This window comes from Solanum stenotomum, chromosome 3 (assembly GCF_019186545.1).
Source record: "Solanum stenotomum isolate F172 chromosome 3, ASM1918654v1, whole genome shotgun sequence".
Classification (NCBI taxonomy): Eukaryota; Viridiplantae; Streptophyta; class Magnoliopsida; order Solanales; family Solanaceae; genus Solanum; species Solanum stenotomum.
The window spans coordinates 18,297,025-18,314,627 of NC_064284.1; the positions used below are offsets into that span (position 1 = coordinate 18,297,025).

The following is a 17,603-nucleotide window of genomic DNA, read 5'->3' on the forward strand; positions in this document are numbered from 1 at the left end:
AATCAAAATTACTTCTTCGATTCAAATCTCCTACTATATATATATAATGCATCATTGTACATTTTATACATTTACATATGACATAAAAATAAAACATATAGTGTCTTCAAACTCCTACTTAATCGATATCATATTTGGTTTTTAAAAAACAATGAAGAAAAAAACACAAAATTAGAATTTAATGTTAAAAACTTTTAGTGACGATTTTCTGGGCTTTTGTGGCGACTGTTGTTGCCGCTAAATGTCTAGTTCTTTTGTAGTGAATCCTAGTTGGTAACACTTAGGTGGAAGGATTAGTCCGACGTGTCAACAAAAATTTGGGGTGTTAATGGTCTCTTAGGATAACAGCAGGGGCATTTTTTATCCCAAAATGTAACGAAGGGTATAAATGGTCTATTTCATATAGTTCGGGGGACAATTTTGACCCTTTTCCGTTTTTAAAATAACACTTGCAAATTATTTCAGATATAGAATTGTTAAAATTTATGAAATTCAAAAAACTCAAAAAAACTATTTTCACAATTTTCACTCAAATCACTCACAAAATCTCAAAACAACTCCAAATTGTATTCATGTCTAAACACAGCCCCAATTTCTAAACATCATTTTCAACTTGAAAACAAATAACAACCACAAAGCATACTAGTGTAGTTCCACAAACGAACTTTGTGGAGGGTGAGTATACACATATTTTACTCCTATCTTAGAAAATGAAAAAATGTTTTTGATAGATTTTTATTCAAGAAAACTTGAAAACAAATTGTCATAGTACTTTTTTTTCTTTCAAACTTCGCGATTTTTATATCTGAAAGCTCCCTTTTAAAAAAGAATTTATGAAAGAGAAATAATAAGTTTTGTTGAGTTTATTTCCTAAAACAAGGATTTATTTTAAATTTAGAGCATTTTCCCTTTTGCCATGAGAAACAAAAAATAAAAGAGAAAAAAGGTTTTCTCCATGTTAAGAAAAAATGACAGTCTGCCACATCACGGGTACTCGACTTCTTCGGTGGTCCTTGTAACACCTTATCATTTCCAAAGCGCGGGAAATAATTTCAGATACCCGTTTGGCGCCATCTAAACCCTAACACTTACTCATCAGTTCGTAAAAAAGATCCAAAAATTTCTTCCAAAACTACCATACAAGCTCACCCCAGATCCCATTTGATACCCAATTATACTTGAATCCAGAAAAAAATTACTTCAAACACTTCATAATCAATGGAAGGGTTGTCAATAATATGCGCTGGCCTTGGGATCATTGAGGAGGACGATGATGGAAATCGAATCGGCTATACCAAAGGAAATTACTGCCTAGGTTTGTCGTTACTAAAACAGTTAGAAATTACCTTTAGTTCAAGCCAAATGGCTGTTTGTTCGTTCAATTCCTTTAATTTTTTTCTAATTATTGGACTGAAGTGGGCCGAGTAGAGTGATATGATTGATTGATGAAATTTTTTCATCTAAGCTGATTTCTGTTTCTAGCTTTGTATTAGTTTCTGTTAGTGTAGGGGGTGTTAAGTTTGTAACTGGATGTTGAATTTGAGCTGTCTGGATGGTTTTGTTTAATTTGGTTATTTGTTACCCTGGTTCCTTGACAGATAATTTGAAGGATTTGTTGAGGTTTCTAAGGCGAGATGACCCTCAAACAAGAGAAGTTTTCAAGCAAGTATGTAAATGGAATATCGTGGGAAAAGATTTGATTCCCATTATTGAATATTGTCAAGATGATCGAAATCTGCTGTTGAATGCAGGTATCTGTCTTATTTTATCCATTTTCCATTCATTTTATATCAGGAAACATGAAATTTGTTGTTTATATTAATTATGTGCGCCTTTGCTCTCTGTCTTATTGTACAGTAAAAGTTATGGTGTTTCTAACGATGCCTATTGAGTCTACATCAAATGACATACCGCAACAGATAGAGCTTCTCTGGGGAATAAAATCATCAATTACCTTTAGTGAAGCTGTGCCAGTGATAATGTCTCTCTTGGAAAGCCCATTGGAAAATTTGGCTTGGTAATTGCAATCATCTTATGACTTCATATTTTTGTTTGTATATCCTACCTTCCCCAGACTCCACTTGTTGGATTACATTGGATATGCTGTTGTACATACACATGTCAAATTGGTAACTGGGATCATGTTTGACGGCTAGAATGTGTTCCTTAGAGTGATGTAAAAAGTTGGTCTGACCCATGTAGTATTAGGTATATAACATTCGTGTTTTAATAGCTTTGAGAAATGGTTTCTGGAGATAGAAATTAAGAATATGTCTATTGAAAATTTCACCGTTATCTGCTTAGCAGGATTGTTTTTCTAAAACCTATGGATTTATTTCCGTGAAGGCAAGTGACATAATGGTCAAATTGGCAAGTGCATTTGCCACAGAAAATTAGAGGTTACTGTTTTTAATAGCTATCATACTCTAAAATTAACACATGCAACAAGCTAATCCAATCTTGTAACCTAGTCCTATTCTTTAGCTGAATCATTTTGAAGTTGTGACATATTTGTGTCATTCTCCACTTTACAAAATAGGCACTGCTTTACATGGATGCAGACTCAACTAGGGTATCAGATACGTGCATGTATCCAGTATGATAAGTTTAACCTTTTTCAAGTTTGAAGTGCATTTGTAAAGATCCATGCCAAAGTACCAATACTCATATTGCCTTTACCACATATTTTTATTAGGCTAACTTTGAAGAAATGCAATTTATATTTTCTTTCCGGAGTTTCATTAACATTCTGTTATAGAGGCTATTTATCACTCACACTGACATGTCATAGTCCTTTGTTGTCTTCTCTGTACTTAACTCTAAGAATGTTAAGCTTACATAAGATAGACTACTGCTTCATCATGGATTCATACAAGTTATTCTGGGTACAAACTTATCTCACCATGTCAACAGCGAGGCTTTCACAGAAGATGATTGGAAAATGGTGCAGCTGGTGCTCACTTTATTTCGTAATGTTTTGGCTATCCAAGACATATCAACCCAGCAGAAATCTGGTGGTTCTATGATAGAATTTGTATTTCTCAGAGACAGGTTTCTGGAGCTCTTGTTTCAAGAGAACGTAATGGAAGTCATCTTAGTTCTTTCACAACAAGTTGGTGGCGCTTGTAGCTATCTTCGTCATGATAATTTGCTCTTGTTGGAGACGTTCTATTATATATTTATGGGTCAGCTTCCAGAGTTGATTGCTAAAGCACATTTCAAGGATCCAAAGGTTAGTCTTTTTTCAATATCGTGGCCACAAATTGAGTCCAATTTTTTCTAGTGTTTTCTCTTTTTGTTTTGTTTCCTTCTTTTTCTCCCTTTTGTCATTTCTGGATGAAATTATAATTTTGATTAGAGAAAACACTAGTACACTGGGCTGATCTTGTTATGACCAGAATGCTATACGCAAGCTGGGATAGGTTAGCAACTTTGGTTGACAACGCTTAATTTCCTTGGTAAAAATTGAATGACAATTCATTGACCATTGTTTGTGTTTGACATCCAATAAAACTGGTATGTACATTTAAAGATAGAGATATTTTTCAATTTAGTACTCAGAGAAGATAAAATAGAGCACTCACTTATGACTTTTTTGTACATAAATCTTAATATCTTTTTGAATTATTAGGAGAATGGTTTGATAGATAAAGATGTTACATATAGAATCAGAGTAGGATGGTTGAAATGGGAAAGTTCTTCTGGAGTGATATGCTATAAGAGGAAACCTTTCAAAAATCTAGTTCTTTAAAATGTTATTTACTTTTTTAATTGAGATCGATTGATGCTTTGAATCAAAGAATGATCAAGAATATCAAGGTATATTGTCTCCCATTCGACCAAAATAACTATATCATCAATTCACAGGAGAGAAATGAGTTAAAAAACATAGTCCTTATAGAATGGTTCTTAGGTTGACAATGTTATGTATCAAAATGAATATCAAGGGAATGTGAATGTGAAGATATGTGAACATACAATTTTAGACTAGATCAGAAATATTCACTTTCGGTAGAAAGTGCAAGTAGCACACATTGTGGATTAAATGAGAAAAGGTTGCTTAAGAATTAAGATAGTCTCGTCTTGTTGTATGTCAACTTCTAGACACACTAATTCATATGTATGAAATCACAGTGATAAAATGTGTTAAAACAGGATGGCTTAACCTAAAATCACATAGAAGGATTGTCTTAAAAGACCTACAATCTCTAGGAATTCATGCAGACTCCGCACAAATTAGCATACAATGGAAGAAAGTGATCCAATAAATGATACAATTTTTTTTTTTGGTGAAGTAATCAAATCGTATTAGAAGTCTTTGTCTTGTTAGATATTGCTATTTTAGTAGAAAATGTGGAGAACCTAAAATGCCAGAGAATCCAAATATTGGATTGCTATGGGTCTAAATAGAACTACATGATCCTTTTTTTAAAAAATTTATGTGTCTTACTTTATTTTAAGTCCTTTTCAGAAAGATTTCTCTTTCTATATTTAGGATTTTAATTCCAACATTCCTATTTTACCCTTAATGATACATCATTATTAGAATGAGATGGCATCTTTAAGACCACAAGACTCAAAATGTATATTTAGTTAATGTACACCTTTAGTTCAGACCAGAAAATTCCAAAGTCTAATTTATATTCTTAAATTTCGTGTTGAATCAAACTAAGACACATGAAATTAAACGGAATTAGTCAGAATCATGTAGCCAAGACTGACTAGGTTGGGATTTGGGCGTAGTTGTACCAATAGAAGATGAAAGATCTCTTAATGTGTTGTCACTTGTATTTAAGTTTTAAACAGAATTGCCCCTGTGCATGAGTAAGGTGAAGAGACCGACTCAATAACTTTTCAGGAAGCATAAGAAGGAATTATTGCTTTGCCTTGTGAGTTTTATGCTCATTGGCCTGTCTTTTCCTTTAATCATGAGGACTAAAAGGTTTTTGTGCATCCCAAAGATCAGCCGTGCAGTAAGAAAATTCCTCCTTTGTTAGCAATTGCCTTAACGTTATGAAGTTTTGGAGGAAGGCGTCATCAAGTAGAGCAAATATGTTTTTCTGCATGCATTTGTGACACTTTCTGAGTTAGACTGTTCATATGGTGAAGAAGCTTTTTCCTGGCAGCTGGTCCCCCTCGGTGGTTTCTGATTCATCAATGGATTTTGTTCATCAGGTAGATGAAGATAATGATATTTCAATCAACTCCCTCAAAGATATAATGGAGGAAGAACGTCAAAAGAGAAAAGTTATCAGACAACGAAACCTGGGTTGCTATACTCAGTTCAGCGGAACTTTTACACGGTTTTCCCTGGTAATTTATCCTCCTGAATAAAGAAATGGGATTTTACACAATAGAACTGATGGTATAATAATGGTACTATAAAGAACCATAGTTTGTACTAGTACTAATGTTAACTTGTTTATTTAACAGGATGGTTCTAAAACTTTAATCAAGGGAAATCCTTGTTCTGTTTCTAATGATCCCCTGATAATAGCTCACACGAAGCACCGAGGTCCGGCAAAAAGGACTGTGTGGGACCAAGGAAGAGTACCAGCAACTAACAATAAGATTCTAAATTTGCTTTATGATTTTATTAACCAGTTCCTAGGAGGGGGATACAACGGTAAGATATGTGGTTAAATGATGCCTCTGCTTTCACTTCATTCGCTTCTTATGTCACTACTTATTTTTCCATTCTAATTTAACTCATTACAGTCTTGATGCAGTCCGTTCGTGATGACATTGAAAAAGAACATCATGCTATTCAGAATAGCGATATTGTTATTTTCTTTCAGGTTGCTCAGTTTGTTACTTCTTTTCAGTACAAGAAGTTTTTGAATCAGGTAAAGCAAAGTTTTACGCAAATGATGTTATATGGTTTGTGTATCTGAATTATCTGTAAACATGCACAATACTGTTCCTTTTACCGTCTCTTATTAGTAACTTCAGTTTCTATAAACTGATAGATATAATGAAATTGGGGGTTATTTACTAACAGGAATATTTATCCTTTGAAACATTTGATCTGCTTTCTATAATCTCCAGTCATGCCTGACTGTTAATACAGCTGTTGCATATAGCTTCCAACAAGTGAGGAAACACTAGTGTTACTGGACATTGAATATCCATCTAACAGAGCTAATTTAGGCGCGGGATATGCATTATTATGTAGGGTTTGCAATGAATTCAGACATTTATAAAGTAGATCCTAAGTCCATTTACGTCATGATCAGATTTGATTAGTTAGTGACTTTTATTAATTCATCTAATCATTAATCAGTGTAAAGTTTAAATTAGTAAAAACATTATGCTGTCAAACTTTTGCACTGGGAAGTTTGACTGACTAGTCAACAACTGAATGTTAGCTATTCAGAGAATGGGTACACATTTACCAGTTAAACAACATTTATAGACTCCTCTTTCATTTGTACCAAGCTTCATGATTCATGATCATCATTTCTAGATGATATTGGTATTACTGATCTATGTACGAATCTGAAGCTATCTAGAATATGGAGAACTTAAATTTGTCATACTCAGAACATTGAGGATCTAATCTAAACCACTTATTTCTGGTGTCTGATCATTAGAGTTGAGGCACTAAAAAGTGAAGTACCAAGATGTAATAATAAATGATACAGGCTCTTGGATAATTCCTTTTTTGCATAATTCTGTGCTTTTCTCTTTTGTTGGAATTTCATTAAGTAGTTTCCATTTACCTTGTTTTGTCTTTGTGATCCCATATCTCAATCTTCTCTTGACTCTTAATCAGCCCCACGAAGAAGTTGATGCCCAAGAACCGATGGATTCTAGAGCTGGCAGCACACTGTTCAGAGGATGTATATGTGGTCCTATTGCCGAGTCCTTAAATATATCAATGTTCCAGTTGGTTCTTTCGAGATGGCGTTTTTCGCTCGAGACCTTGAAGGAGACAAATGACTGCAAGTTTCTCTATGTGGCAGGATCTCTTATTAAAACTATGGTGATCACGTTTCTCAAAGTTTGGGTCTTTCCTCTTGTTTAAGTTTAGTGTTTAGCATTGATGAAAAGAATGGGATGCATGTACCTTTTGAGATGCCTCTGCATGGCTAAGTAGGTACAACATGCATATTCTAGGAGATAGATTCATAGAACAGAAGAAAATGAGATTTGTTACACCTTTAGTAGTATGCAGCTCCCAGCCCAAAGGCTGTTGCTCGATACTTGCTTTAATATCTGCTTCAGCTTAAGGATTGGTCTAACATGTTGGATATTATGACTGAATCAAACTTTGGGATCCTTCTCTGACTATACTCATATTGGTTGACAGCTTCTTATGCTGGAATTGGTGCTTAAGCAGTCTCCAGAAGATTCCAAGGAGCATCGAACATCCCGAATTCTTCTTTACAAGTTATTCTATGATCAAACTGAAGAAGGGATGACCCAGTTTCTCTTGAGCCAGATCAAATCATTTGATACCCATAAGCAAGCGAGAAGGTCTCCCTTCTGACACACTTTTTTTTTAAAAAAAAATAACTATACTATTCCTGAAAATTGGAGAAAAGTTGAGTAAGAATGCAGTCAATGTGGTGCCTCTACCAAGTCTCATGACTCCAATATTGAGTTATGAATAAGGAGAAAATGAACTTGTAGTTTAGTTTATTGAAGATCTTAATAGGTGTTATGCACTGCACTCTTATTTTGTATTTATGTAATTCAACTGCCTCAGTAAAGCTATCTCTATGGATAAAATTATTAGCATGTTTGCTGGAATCTGCTCAAAAACTTGCTTTCAGTTCCAACCTTTAGGTGGAGCTGTTTTGTAGGCTCAGTTCACAATAGTGCAACTTTGAAGTATATTTTCTTGTTGATAACTATAAATTTTTGTCCATGTCAGAAAAGCTTTAAACTTGAATTTTCTTAGCTACAGGAAACCTTATTTAGAAAGTATAAACCATGTCTAGACAAAGGGTCTATGAGCTAAGTTTGTTATGTTGGCGCTTCTAAATTCCACTGCACTAATCATGAAACCATGTCAGCATGAATCAAAATGTGCTATTTGTTAAAGAAAAAAATGTGCTATTTGTTGTTTTTTGACTGCATGCAATTTACCAGGTTAATGCAATGTTGTGTGTGTTTGGAGAAAAGTATTTCTAACCTAAAGCATGTATAATCTTCTACTAATATTTTAAATCTGTTATTGCCAGTTACCTTGCTGATTTGGTAGAAATTATCAATACAGTTATAAAGCTGATGGAGAACCTTCAAGCACATGGTTCATTAAGGGTATTCCCTGGTAACTTTTGTATTTCTTTTAAATTATAATAAGCAATTACTTTTGTATTTAATATTTATTTCTAGGGTCTTTTATTCGTAATCTTGAATGATTCAGTCACTTGTAATCAAACTTCAGCTGCTCATATTCGCCTGCAGATACTTGCTAAGTAGATGCCACAACAAGATAGCAGCAACTTTGATCCATGTTCCACATCTAAAGCAAAACCATCCTTTTATCTTTATATGGTAGTGCTGTAGTGGGGGGGGGGGGGTGCTGGACACCATAAAAAAGTGTTAGATAAAAAAAACAAATAGAATAGAAGATACTTACATAGATCTTAATAAATCTACAAACTGATCTATATCCTCTAAACCTACTTCTTTACACGAAAAGTAGAAAGATATTATACAATTTCATTTAACTTTCTGGATGGAATTGGATCTATCTTCATAACACCTCCCATTTCTCTCTCTCCAAACTGTCCACCAGATGCATTGTGGGATAATCCTCCACCACTTCTTTTGACTTTTGCTGCCTCTTTTTATCCAGCAGCTAAGCAAATCTGCAGTATGCTCCGACATAGTCCAACTTGTCTTTGTTATGTTGATAAATAGAGACCAAAGTTGTGCGGTAAAAGTGCAGTGTCAAAATAGATGGCTGTTTGTTTCATTTGTCTCATTGCATAAGAAGCACCTGAAAACTATGATGGCCCCTTTTTTCTTCAAAACTTCTTGTGTCAGGCATGCTCTTTTAACCACCAACCAAGTAAAGCATTTTACCTTGGTTGGGGATGGACTATTTCATAAGTTTCTCCATATTTTTGGTTGCCCTCTATGCTGTACCTTTCTTCCATTTTATAAACCCTTTTAACAGAGAATTGCCCATCAATATTGTGTTTCCATCTTAATGTATCTGGTTCAGCAGTTGTGCCATTGAAGTCATCAACCCTATTTAGCAGATCTGCTACTCTATCAATCTCCCAGTCATTTAGCAATCTCCTGAAGAATAAGTTCCATCCCTGTGCACTCCACATATCATAAATGGTGCCATCTGGGTTGTTGCTTCGAACTATATTATATAATGGTGATGAGGCAAGATAGCTTCATTTGGTGTTGGGTGGCACCTCTCTGGCCAACTCTTCCACACTATTTTTTTTTAAAAGGTAAAAAATAAAAATTGGGTTGCGCTATATATATGAGTATACAATAATGATGTATTTGACAAATCAAATACCATGGTCTATTAATCAGCCATTTTGGAGTTGCAGTCTTGTGTATGTAAGAGGGCTAAGCATATTATAAAGTAATAGTTCCTATAGTGAGAGTCATGTGGTATACTATATGAGTTAGTTCACTTTAATGTATGAGGACCTGCCCCGTCTCTTTCTTTATTGGGTGTCTCAACATAAAGAAATATGCCATAGCAGGATCTATATCTCATTACTGCCTTAAGTTCCATAGATGCTAAATATAGTTTATTTCATGGATTTTTTTTTTTTGCTTCAGCATCTGATACCTATTGACGAAAAAGGATCTATTTTTGTGTAGATTTCGAAAAAGTTGAGGAAGAAACGACCGAAGACTGCAGTTACAGGTGACAAGAAGGAAAATGATGATGAATTGATTAGAGATTCAGCCTCCTTTGGGCTACCTGTTGGTGGCTCTAGTCATGAATTTAGAGATACTGGATTAGCTCACAATGGAGAAGATGCCATAGACTCCAATAAGGTTGATGAACACATAGGATGTACCACGGTGAACGAAGATCAAATGGTGGTTGAGAGTACTGATACAACTCACAATAATGCTGCAGGCTCTGGAAGTGAAAAGTCAAATAATCTTCATGTAGTTGGAAAGGGAGAAGAAGATATAACAATCCTAGATCAGGTGAATCAACCTGTTCCTCTAGAAGCTCAGTCAGGAAGACACCAGAACACTCTGCCAGAGATGCAACAAAAACTTTCTGATGATGTTAATGACGAGTATGATCATGGCGGGGATTATTCTTCTGGTGATGAAAATGTGTTGACTACAGAAGATGATCTCAAAATATCTGCTTTGGTCTCTACTCTTGCAAACAACTCCACCATTCATAATCTTTGTTGGTTACTAAAGTACTACAAAAGCAATTCCATTATTACAAATAATTCTGTGATACACATATTACAGAAAATATGCGATGATCTCGAACTTTCTCCCATGCTATACCAGGTAATTTATTGAAACTTTGTTTGCTTTTAATTGTTGAAAAGCAATCAAACTTTCTGTTTGAGATAAGATTAATGTGAAGATTCCGTAACATATCTCATTTTAATTTTTTCTGCTTGATATACAGCTATCTCTCCTCACCATATTCTATGACATTCTGGAGGAGCAAAAGTCTAGGCCTTGCAGAGAATATGAGAGCATTGTTTTCTTTTTGACAAACTTAGTTAGGAGAATGCTGCGCAAAATGAAGAGTAATCCCCTGCTCTTCATAGAGGTTCTCTTTTGGAAGTCACGTCGAGAGTGTCATTATCTCACTTGCGATTCCATGCTAAAGGATCTATCTCAATTTAAGAATGGTAAAAATAGTTCTGGTGTTAAAATGACTGGTGAAATTGGCTCATCTAAAGCAAATGGATGGACTCGCCGAAGTCTAGCTGATGCCCTTGGTGATGATGAAGCTGATTTTCCATTAGATTTTTCAGACGCTGTCAGGTAGGATGTTTGCACTAATACCACAAGAGTGCTTTTGTTGATTGTTAAATGCTATTGTCCTTGAATCAAAGAAAATAAGAGTTTCATATGTTGAATTATGTATTACTTCGACTGTGAATTTATTTTTGTGACAGACTTGATAAACTTGGGAAAAAAATGACTTTTTATTTTGAAGTTGTTCTCTTTTTCTAAATTTTGATCATTTCCTATTAAAAAAAGATAAAATAGCATTTAACAAAGTTGTAGGTCTTTCATTCATAAGAGAAACAGCCAAGTCAATTTTTTTCCTCCAACAGAATCTTTTAATTCAATGCTTTTCACAGAAACAAGGCAGAGGTCACAAATAGGAGTAGCCAAAGTTTGGGAGAGGGAGCGGAAATCCCAGCATCAATTTCAAATGATGAAAATTATGCAATGAATGAGAAACAACATTCGGAAAAGTATGATCCTCATTCTTCGTTTTTTTCTCTTCTTGATTTCTCATTTTTGCCGTCTTCTTTATTGTGTTTTTTTATTGCAGACAGAAGCAGTCAGTTGAACAAGAGTCTCAGAGAGAACCTAAAAGACGAAAACTACAAGCTCTTAATGATGAATCACGACAGAAAGCTGAGCAACTATTTGAGAGGTACATATATATAGTTTCATTGTTTGTATTCTTGAAACCCTCCTCTTAATCCTACCAATGATAAAGTAGAACTGTGCATATACCTCGACTCCTCGAGTGTACCCTGTTAGCTCCCACATTTACATTGCCCCATAGTAGTTGAGTCTCTTTCCTAAGTGTTTGTGATATGTTAAATTAGGCTGTAGAATTGGGAGCTATGGAGTAATAATTCATGTTTGAAGGGTGACACATGTTAGTTGTAAAAATAAGTTCAAGAAAATATCTAAATTCGTAAATCGTTGTATTCTACTATTTGCTCATATTGTTTTCACAAATGATGATCCCTTTCTTGTATGATTTCCAGGTATAAAGATAGTCAAAATTGTTGTGATCTCATTGCGGAAGCCCTTGATCCAGATGGAAAGATTTCACCTCTCCAAGTTACCAGGGCACTTAAACAGTTGGGATACAAAATCCCACGGAAGAAAAAGACATTAAATGCTAGTGCTCCCGACAAACCTAGGAATGAAGAAAAGGTTCTAGAAAGTGATCTCAGACTTCAAAATTCAGATATACTAGAAGAGGGTACTTCACAGAGAAGGCATCTGTAAGTGTGTTTAAAGCAGTGTAGTTATATGTTTCATGAACTTGATTTTAAATATTCTTGCTGGTCATTCTCAGGCACACTAGAAAGAGAGTGCAGGCATTTAGTCAGGAGCAGGAGCAAAAGATCAAAGATTTGTTCGAGCAGTGAGTTCTATTGCCCATTATTTACTCGAGATTTTCCACTTATATTTCTTCTATAACATAAATATATAAGAAAGCAACTTCTTTTGTGAGACCCTGGCTTTCATATATCCATTCCTTATATGGACTAATAATATGATATGGTTTTACTATGAAAGGTTTAAAGATCACAAGAGGTGCAGCCACATGATTGCCAATGCACTTGATTCTGAGGGCACTTTATCTGCTGCTAAAATTTCACGAAAACTTAAGCAACTTGGCCTGTATGTCCCCAAAAAGAGAAGTTTAGAAACCAACTTGCAATTGATGGATGAAGCAAGTGATGCTTCTACTAAAGGTTCAGACAACTCTGATGATGAGACTTTGTTATCAATGAGAAGGTACTGTTAAGTTCTTTGATGCGTACAAAGCTTAAATATTTGGATTATCTTGAGAAGTGGATTGCTCTTCCTTACTTCCAGAGTAATTTAGTCCAGTGCACTGTGTTAACTGATGGGCGACCATATCCTTTCCCCTTGAGTTCCCACCTATGATTTTCTCCACTAGTAGTCTTCGGTAGCACAGTAGGAAATCCAAAACTAGGAGTTGCCGTTCTAATAAACCTCCTCTCCTCTCCTTTTTCAGCATGTTCTAGCTTCATGCTTTTTTTTACATGTTCAGAAGCTAGTTTCTGCTGTTTGTCTTTATCTGCATTGTGACTCCAAATACCGTATTGAGAACCATCAGTCATGGTAATTCCTTTGTAGTTAGTGTCAGCACAATGAAGAGATTTTCCTAAAAAACTTTCGAATTTGCATCCATCTTCCAACTAAAATTTTGGTGGAAATCGGTTTCCTCTATTTGTTGTTGATGTAATCTACTAGTATATCTGGAATATGCAAAGTAAAAACATACCATTCACGTTGCAGATCACTCTCTATTCTTCCTGATTCAGAATAAGGGGGTGTTTGGATTGACTTTTTTAAGTGACTTATAAGTTAAAAGCTAAAAGTCTTAAGTTGGGGAAAGTTACCAAGTTAAAAAAAAAAGTCATAAGTTGGGGACACCCAACTTTTGCCTTTTTTTAAAAAAAACTTTTTCAGCCTAAAAAAAATCTGCTTAAAAGCATTTTTTGTGTTTCTCAAACAATTCCAAAATTAAAAAAGAGCTTAAAAGCCAAAAGCCACTTAAAATAAGTCAATCCAAACACCCACTAAGTTTTGAAAAATTGTGGAAGAAGATATTCTAATGATACTGATCTCCTGCTTCCTTCTCATCCTGAGTTGGGTTGTGATGTTACTGAATGGCATGTAAGATAGAAGTTAAAAGGCACTATACTCATAGCAACCAGTTACATTATCATCTATCTTGCTGGGAGTACTGTTTTGGATGAACGATGAACACAATTATTACTATGCTCCCACCTAGTGCCGGCAAAATGAGCCCATATTTTGGTAACCCGCCCAACCTGCCCATATTTTAATGGGTTGGGTGAGTGACTTTTTACATAGGTAAGATATGGGTTGATACCCATATTCAACCCATAAAAATATGGGTAAAATATGGATTAGTCAAATGGGTTAAGCTTCTAACTTTTATTCACTCAAAATTCATGATATCACCAAAAATATTGTAACTTCTCTTCATTTTTATGTTCTTCTATAAAACTTATTATTTTTCTCTGAATAGGTGAAGTCTTTGGCCCTCCAAAAATATATATTTTAAATGTACATTTCTTTTGTTAATTATAATTATATTTTTTTATTTGTTTAATTTTATATTGAATAATAAATAATAGTGTAAAATAAGCAAACCATGTACTAGTATTGACATTGCTTAAAGTGCATTAAGCATGTTTTAGTTCTAAAATGCAAATATTCATTTATTTTGAAATTAAAAATATGTTCCCCTTGTTATTACATAAATTTATTTTATATTGAAAAGTTATAGGTTTTTTTTTTTACTTTTATGATACAATAAAACTACATGAAGCATTTTCAACATTTTTCATCTAAAAAAAGACTAAAATATTTTCTCCATGTTGAATTCTTAAGTAGAGTATTATTTACTCATGAAAATATGGGTAAACTAGTATTTTACCCAACCCATTTGTTACCCAATCCATTTTTACCCATATCAAATATGGGTGGGTTGAATTATTACCCATTTTATGTTGACCCATTTTCAACCCGCCCATTTGCCACCACTACTCCCACCAAATACATGTGCTCCCACCAAATATATGATAAGGGCTTTCATTGTTTTATGGAGTTTCAGGAGCAAACATCAGGGGAAAGGAAGCACTTCTGAAGGAGGAGAGAACCAGAATACAAGGAAAAAATCATCAAAAGATGCGTCTGATGATGAATTGCTGACTTCACTATTTGTGTATGCTTTCTTTTGTCTGTTTTTCCTCTATTTTACATAGTCTTTACATGACTTTGAACATGTTATTTGTTTTCTGAGAATCAATGAGAAGTCGTCGTGGGTATCTGTCTCCCTTTCTTCCTGCTTATGGTAGATTTATTCTGATTTATGTTTATGTGTATGTAGATTATAAATATGACACATTAGTTATTAAGTGAAGATAGGAGTGGGTCAAGCCTCACCATTACTTGATAGAAATATCTCAATTTGTTTGGTACAACCAAAGTTGCACAAATATATGCTGATTGGTCAGTTCATTTACAATCTGAAAAGGTGAAAATGTCAAGTATAGATGTGCATTGCATTGATTGTTGGAGCACCATATTCTCAAACGCGAGATAATATACAAGGGAAGTGTTTACTGTGTAATTAATAGTTGGAGTCCTGTCAATAGTTTCTCTATGTCTGGGTTCAGATCCATGTTTCTTCAAATCAAGATCTTCACCAGTCACCAAATCTTATTATTCTGTCAACGCATCAAAATTACCTATTTGAGTTGTCCTATTCATTGACTTATAAAGTTTAGACATGGTCTCCACACCCTTCTAGTTTTCAGGGAAGGAAGGAGCTATTTTTGTTGGTCAAGTTTAGGTTCTTTTGGTTATGCTCCAACAACTTTCTAGTTCTTTTAGCTGGTGATAAACTGATAGGGGTAGAAGGATGAGATCACCTTTCAGATTTGAGAACATGTGACTACTAGGCACTGGCAACATAATTTGGAGATAGAGTAGTTGGGTGGTGGGATAGATATGCTATAGGGGAGATTATCTTTCAGACTTGCAAAAAATTTAAAGATGCTTAAGAAAGACATAAGAGTGTGGAATAAGGTTGTGTTTGGGAGGATAGAGGTGAAAATGAGGGAGTATCAATGAAATCATTTGCTTGATAAAAAAAAATTGTTTCACAGGAAGGTGGTACTTTCATTAGTTAACTTGGGTTTCTTTATGGTAACTGACTGTCATTGAATTATAATCTTGAGTAGACAGTAGATTTTTTCCGTGTTGGCTTATGAGGGATCACAACATATATTGCGGTGTTGCTTTCAGTTAGTAAAATTACTACCTTCTGCAGGACACCTTATAGTTATTGCAATGAATTATAATCTTATTTGATGCAGAAAAACTCAAAAAGCTGTTCCACAGAGTGAGGATGGGAAGCTAAATATAAATTCAATGAAGACCAGCAGCGAAAGTGACATTGAAGACAAAGATGCTTATGACTCAGAGAGGTACAATACAGCTGTGTTTTTATTGATTCACCTTTTCTGGCACCACAGTGGATACTGCATTTATCCTCCATTTTTATGAGCCTCTTATATAGTCGGCCACTTTATCTTATTTGCTATTTGGGATCTTCCTCTATTTGCTTAGGAACTTAACAAAACTACTATGCCAGTTGTCTCTTCATTGGGTATGAACCCCTCATATCATCACTCACCTCATCCCAATTTCTTTTCGGAATCCTCTATTTTGTGAAGGAACTTTAGAACTACTATACCAGCTTTCTTAGGCTTCTGAGTTTTTTTGGCCATCCTCTTCTGCTTTCCTAAATTTGATACCCTTGCTTACTTTTATTTTTGTTAAACCAAGTTTTGCCATCTATATACATTCACATCAAAGTATAAGTAAGGCTGTTTTTGCTTGAATTTACCATACAGACACAGTAACAGGCATATATAATGTACAATCTAGGAACCATTAATGTCTGACAGTGACTTTATATATTTGCCATAGGTTAGCTCAGATGGATTGTAGCATCAGCGTTTACATATGATGTTAATTCCCTCTAAATAGTTTTCTTGTGCTTTTACATATTTGGACTTATTTTCCTCAAAAGAGCATGTCATGATTTTAGATCCATTGGCATTGGTCCATTGACCTACTTAACTAACATGATCTTAACCTCTCTGGAATTTTAAGGGGGGAGCTTGATCAAGCTACTGCAATGGAGGTTGCAGGATTCAATAATACTGCCTCAGATGTTGACGGTGATGTTGACGCTGGTAACCTAGCAACTGACCTTAGCAGTGAGCAAGATGTTCCTCCTGGCAATCAGGGTGATCAGCAATTACAGGACAAATTCCATTCTGAATTGTCTGATTTCGAGGATGATGATGCTTCACTTGAAGCCCCTATTATTACTGTATCGAGAAGGCGACTGAGGATGGTCATTGATGTGGAGGATGATGACTGAATCAAGGGTAAGTCAGCCCATCTCGAGAGCTTGTGGTCGACTGAAATGTAATTTATGATTGAAGTATCTAATGATGCAATTGTGTAGATGAATGTAAAGCATCGTCCCTGTTTACTTATTCTAAAGCTGGAGAAACATCACAAATTTTCTTAGCTAGTGATGAATCAACCTGTAGAAATATAATAGCATTGACGAAGCTTATTCTCTTTTGGTTGCTAACTAAATCACTATAATCTAAAGCCTTTTTATATCTCATCATACTACTTCTAACTGGATAAATATCAACTTGTTTGTGTTAATCGACTGTTATCACAAGTTTACATAACATCTTTATATAAACGATCTATTAAAATCCTGAAAATATGATTCAGAACACTAACCTGGCTTTTTCAATATAGATACAGATATCACATGGGATATATGTTAGTGTTTCAAATATGAAAAAATGAAACAAAAAAACCTCTGCCAATTACAAAATTTGGGAAGGCATAGACTCTGACTCGAGCATATCTATTAACGGTTTTTATGGTTCACTCATCATATTTGATTATCTTAACGCAACATTATGTTGTCTCTCCTTGTTTATGTCAGAAGTACCCCATCAAAAATCTGGGAGAAGACTTGATAATTACTGCTGGGCTAAAAAGTACCTATATTTAGATCAACCAAATGGATACATTATGTGTTTTTCCAT

The 17,603-nt window shown here is 34.7% G+C and overlaps 1 protein-coding gene across 1 annotated transcript; it reads left to right on the forward strand.

The window, feature by feature from the left end:
- The first annotated feature begins 1,086 nt into the window (after window positions 1-1,086).
- LOC125860275 (uncharacterized) lies at window positions 1,087-17,155 on the forward strand. The gene is made up of 20 exons (XM_049540203.1): window positions 1,087-1,315; window positions 1,599-1,751; window positions 1,858-2,017; window positions 2,914-3,232; window positions 5,176-5,313; window positions 5,434-5,626; window positions 5,719-5,846; window positions 6,776-6,985; window positions 7,313-7,479; window positions 8,190-8,268; window positions 9,808-10,470; window positions 10,595-10,959; window positions 11,283-11,399; window positions 11,480-11,584; window positions 11,928-12,170; window positions 12,245-12,313; window positions 12,469-12,690; window positions 14,567-14,677; window positions 15,834-15,944; window positions 16,636-17,155. The coding sequence occupies exons 1-20, from the start codon at window positions 1,219-1,221 to the stop codon at window positions 16,907-16,909; spliced, it is 3,924 nt and encodes a 1,307-aa protein (XP_049396160.1). The 5' UTR covers window positions 1,087-1,218; the 3' UTR covers window positions 16,910-17,155.
- The last annotated feature ends 448 nt before the right edge of the window (window positions 17,156-17,603 follow it).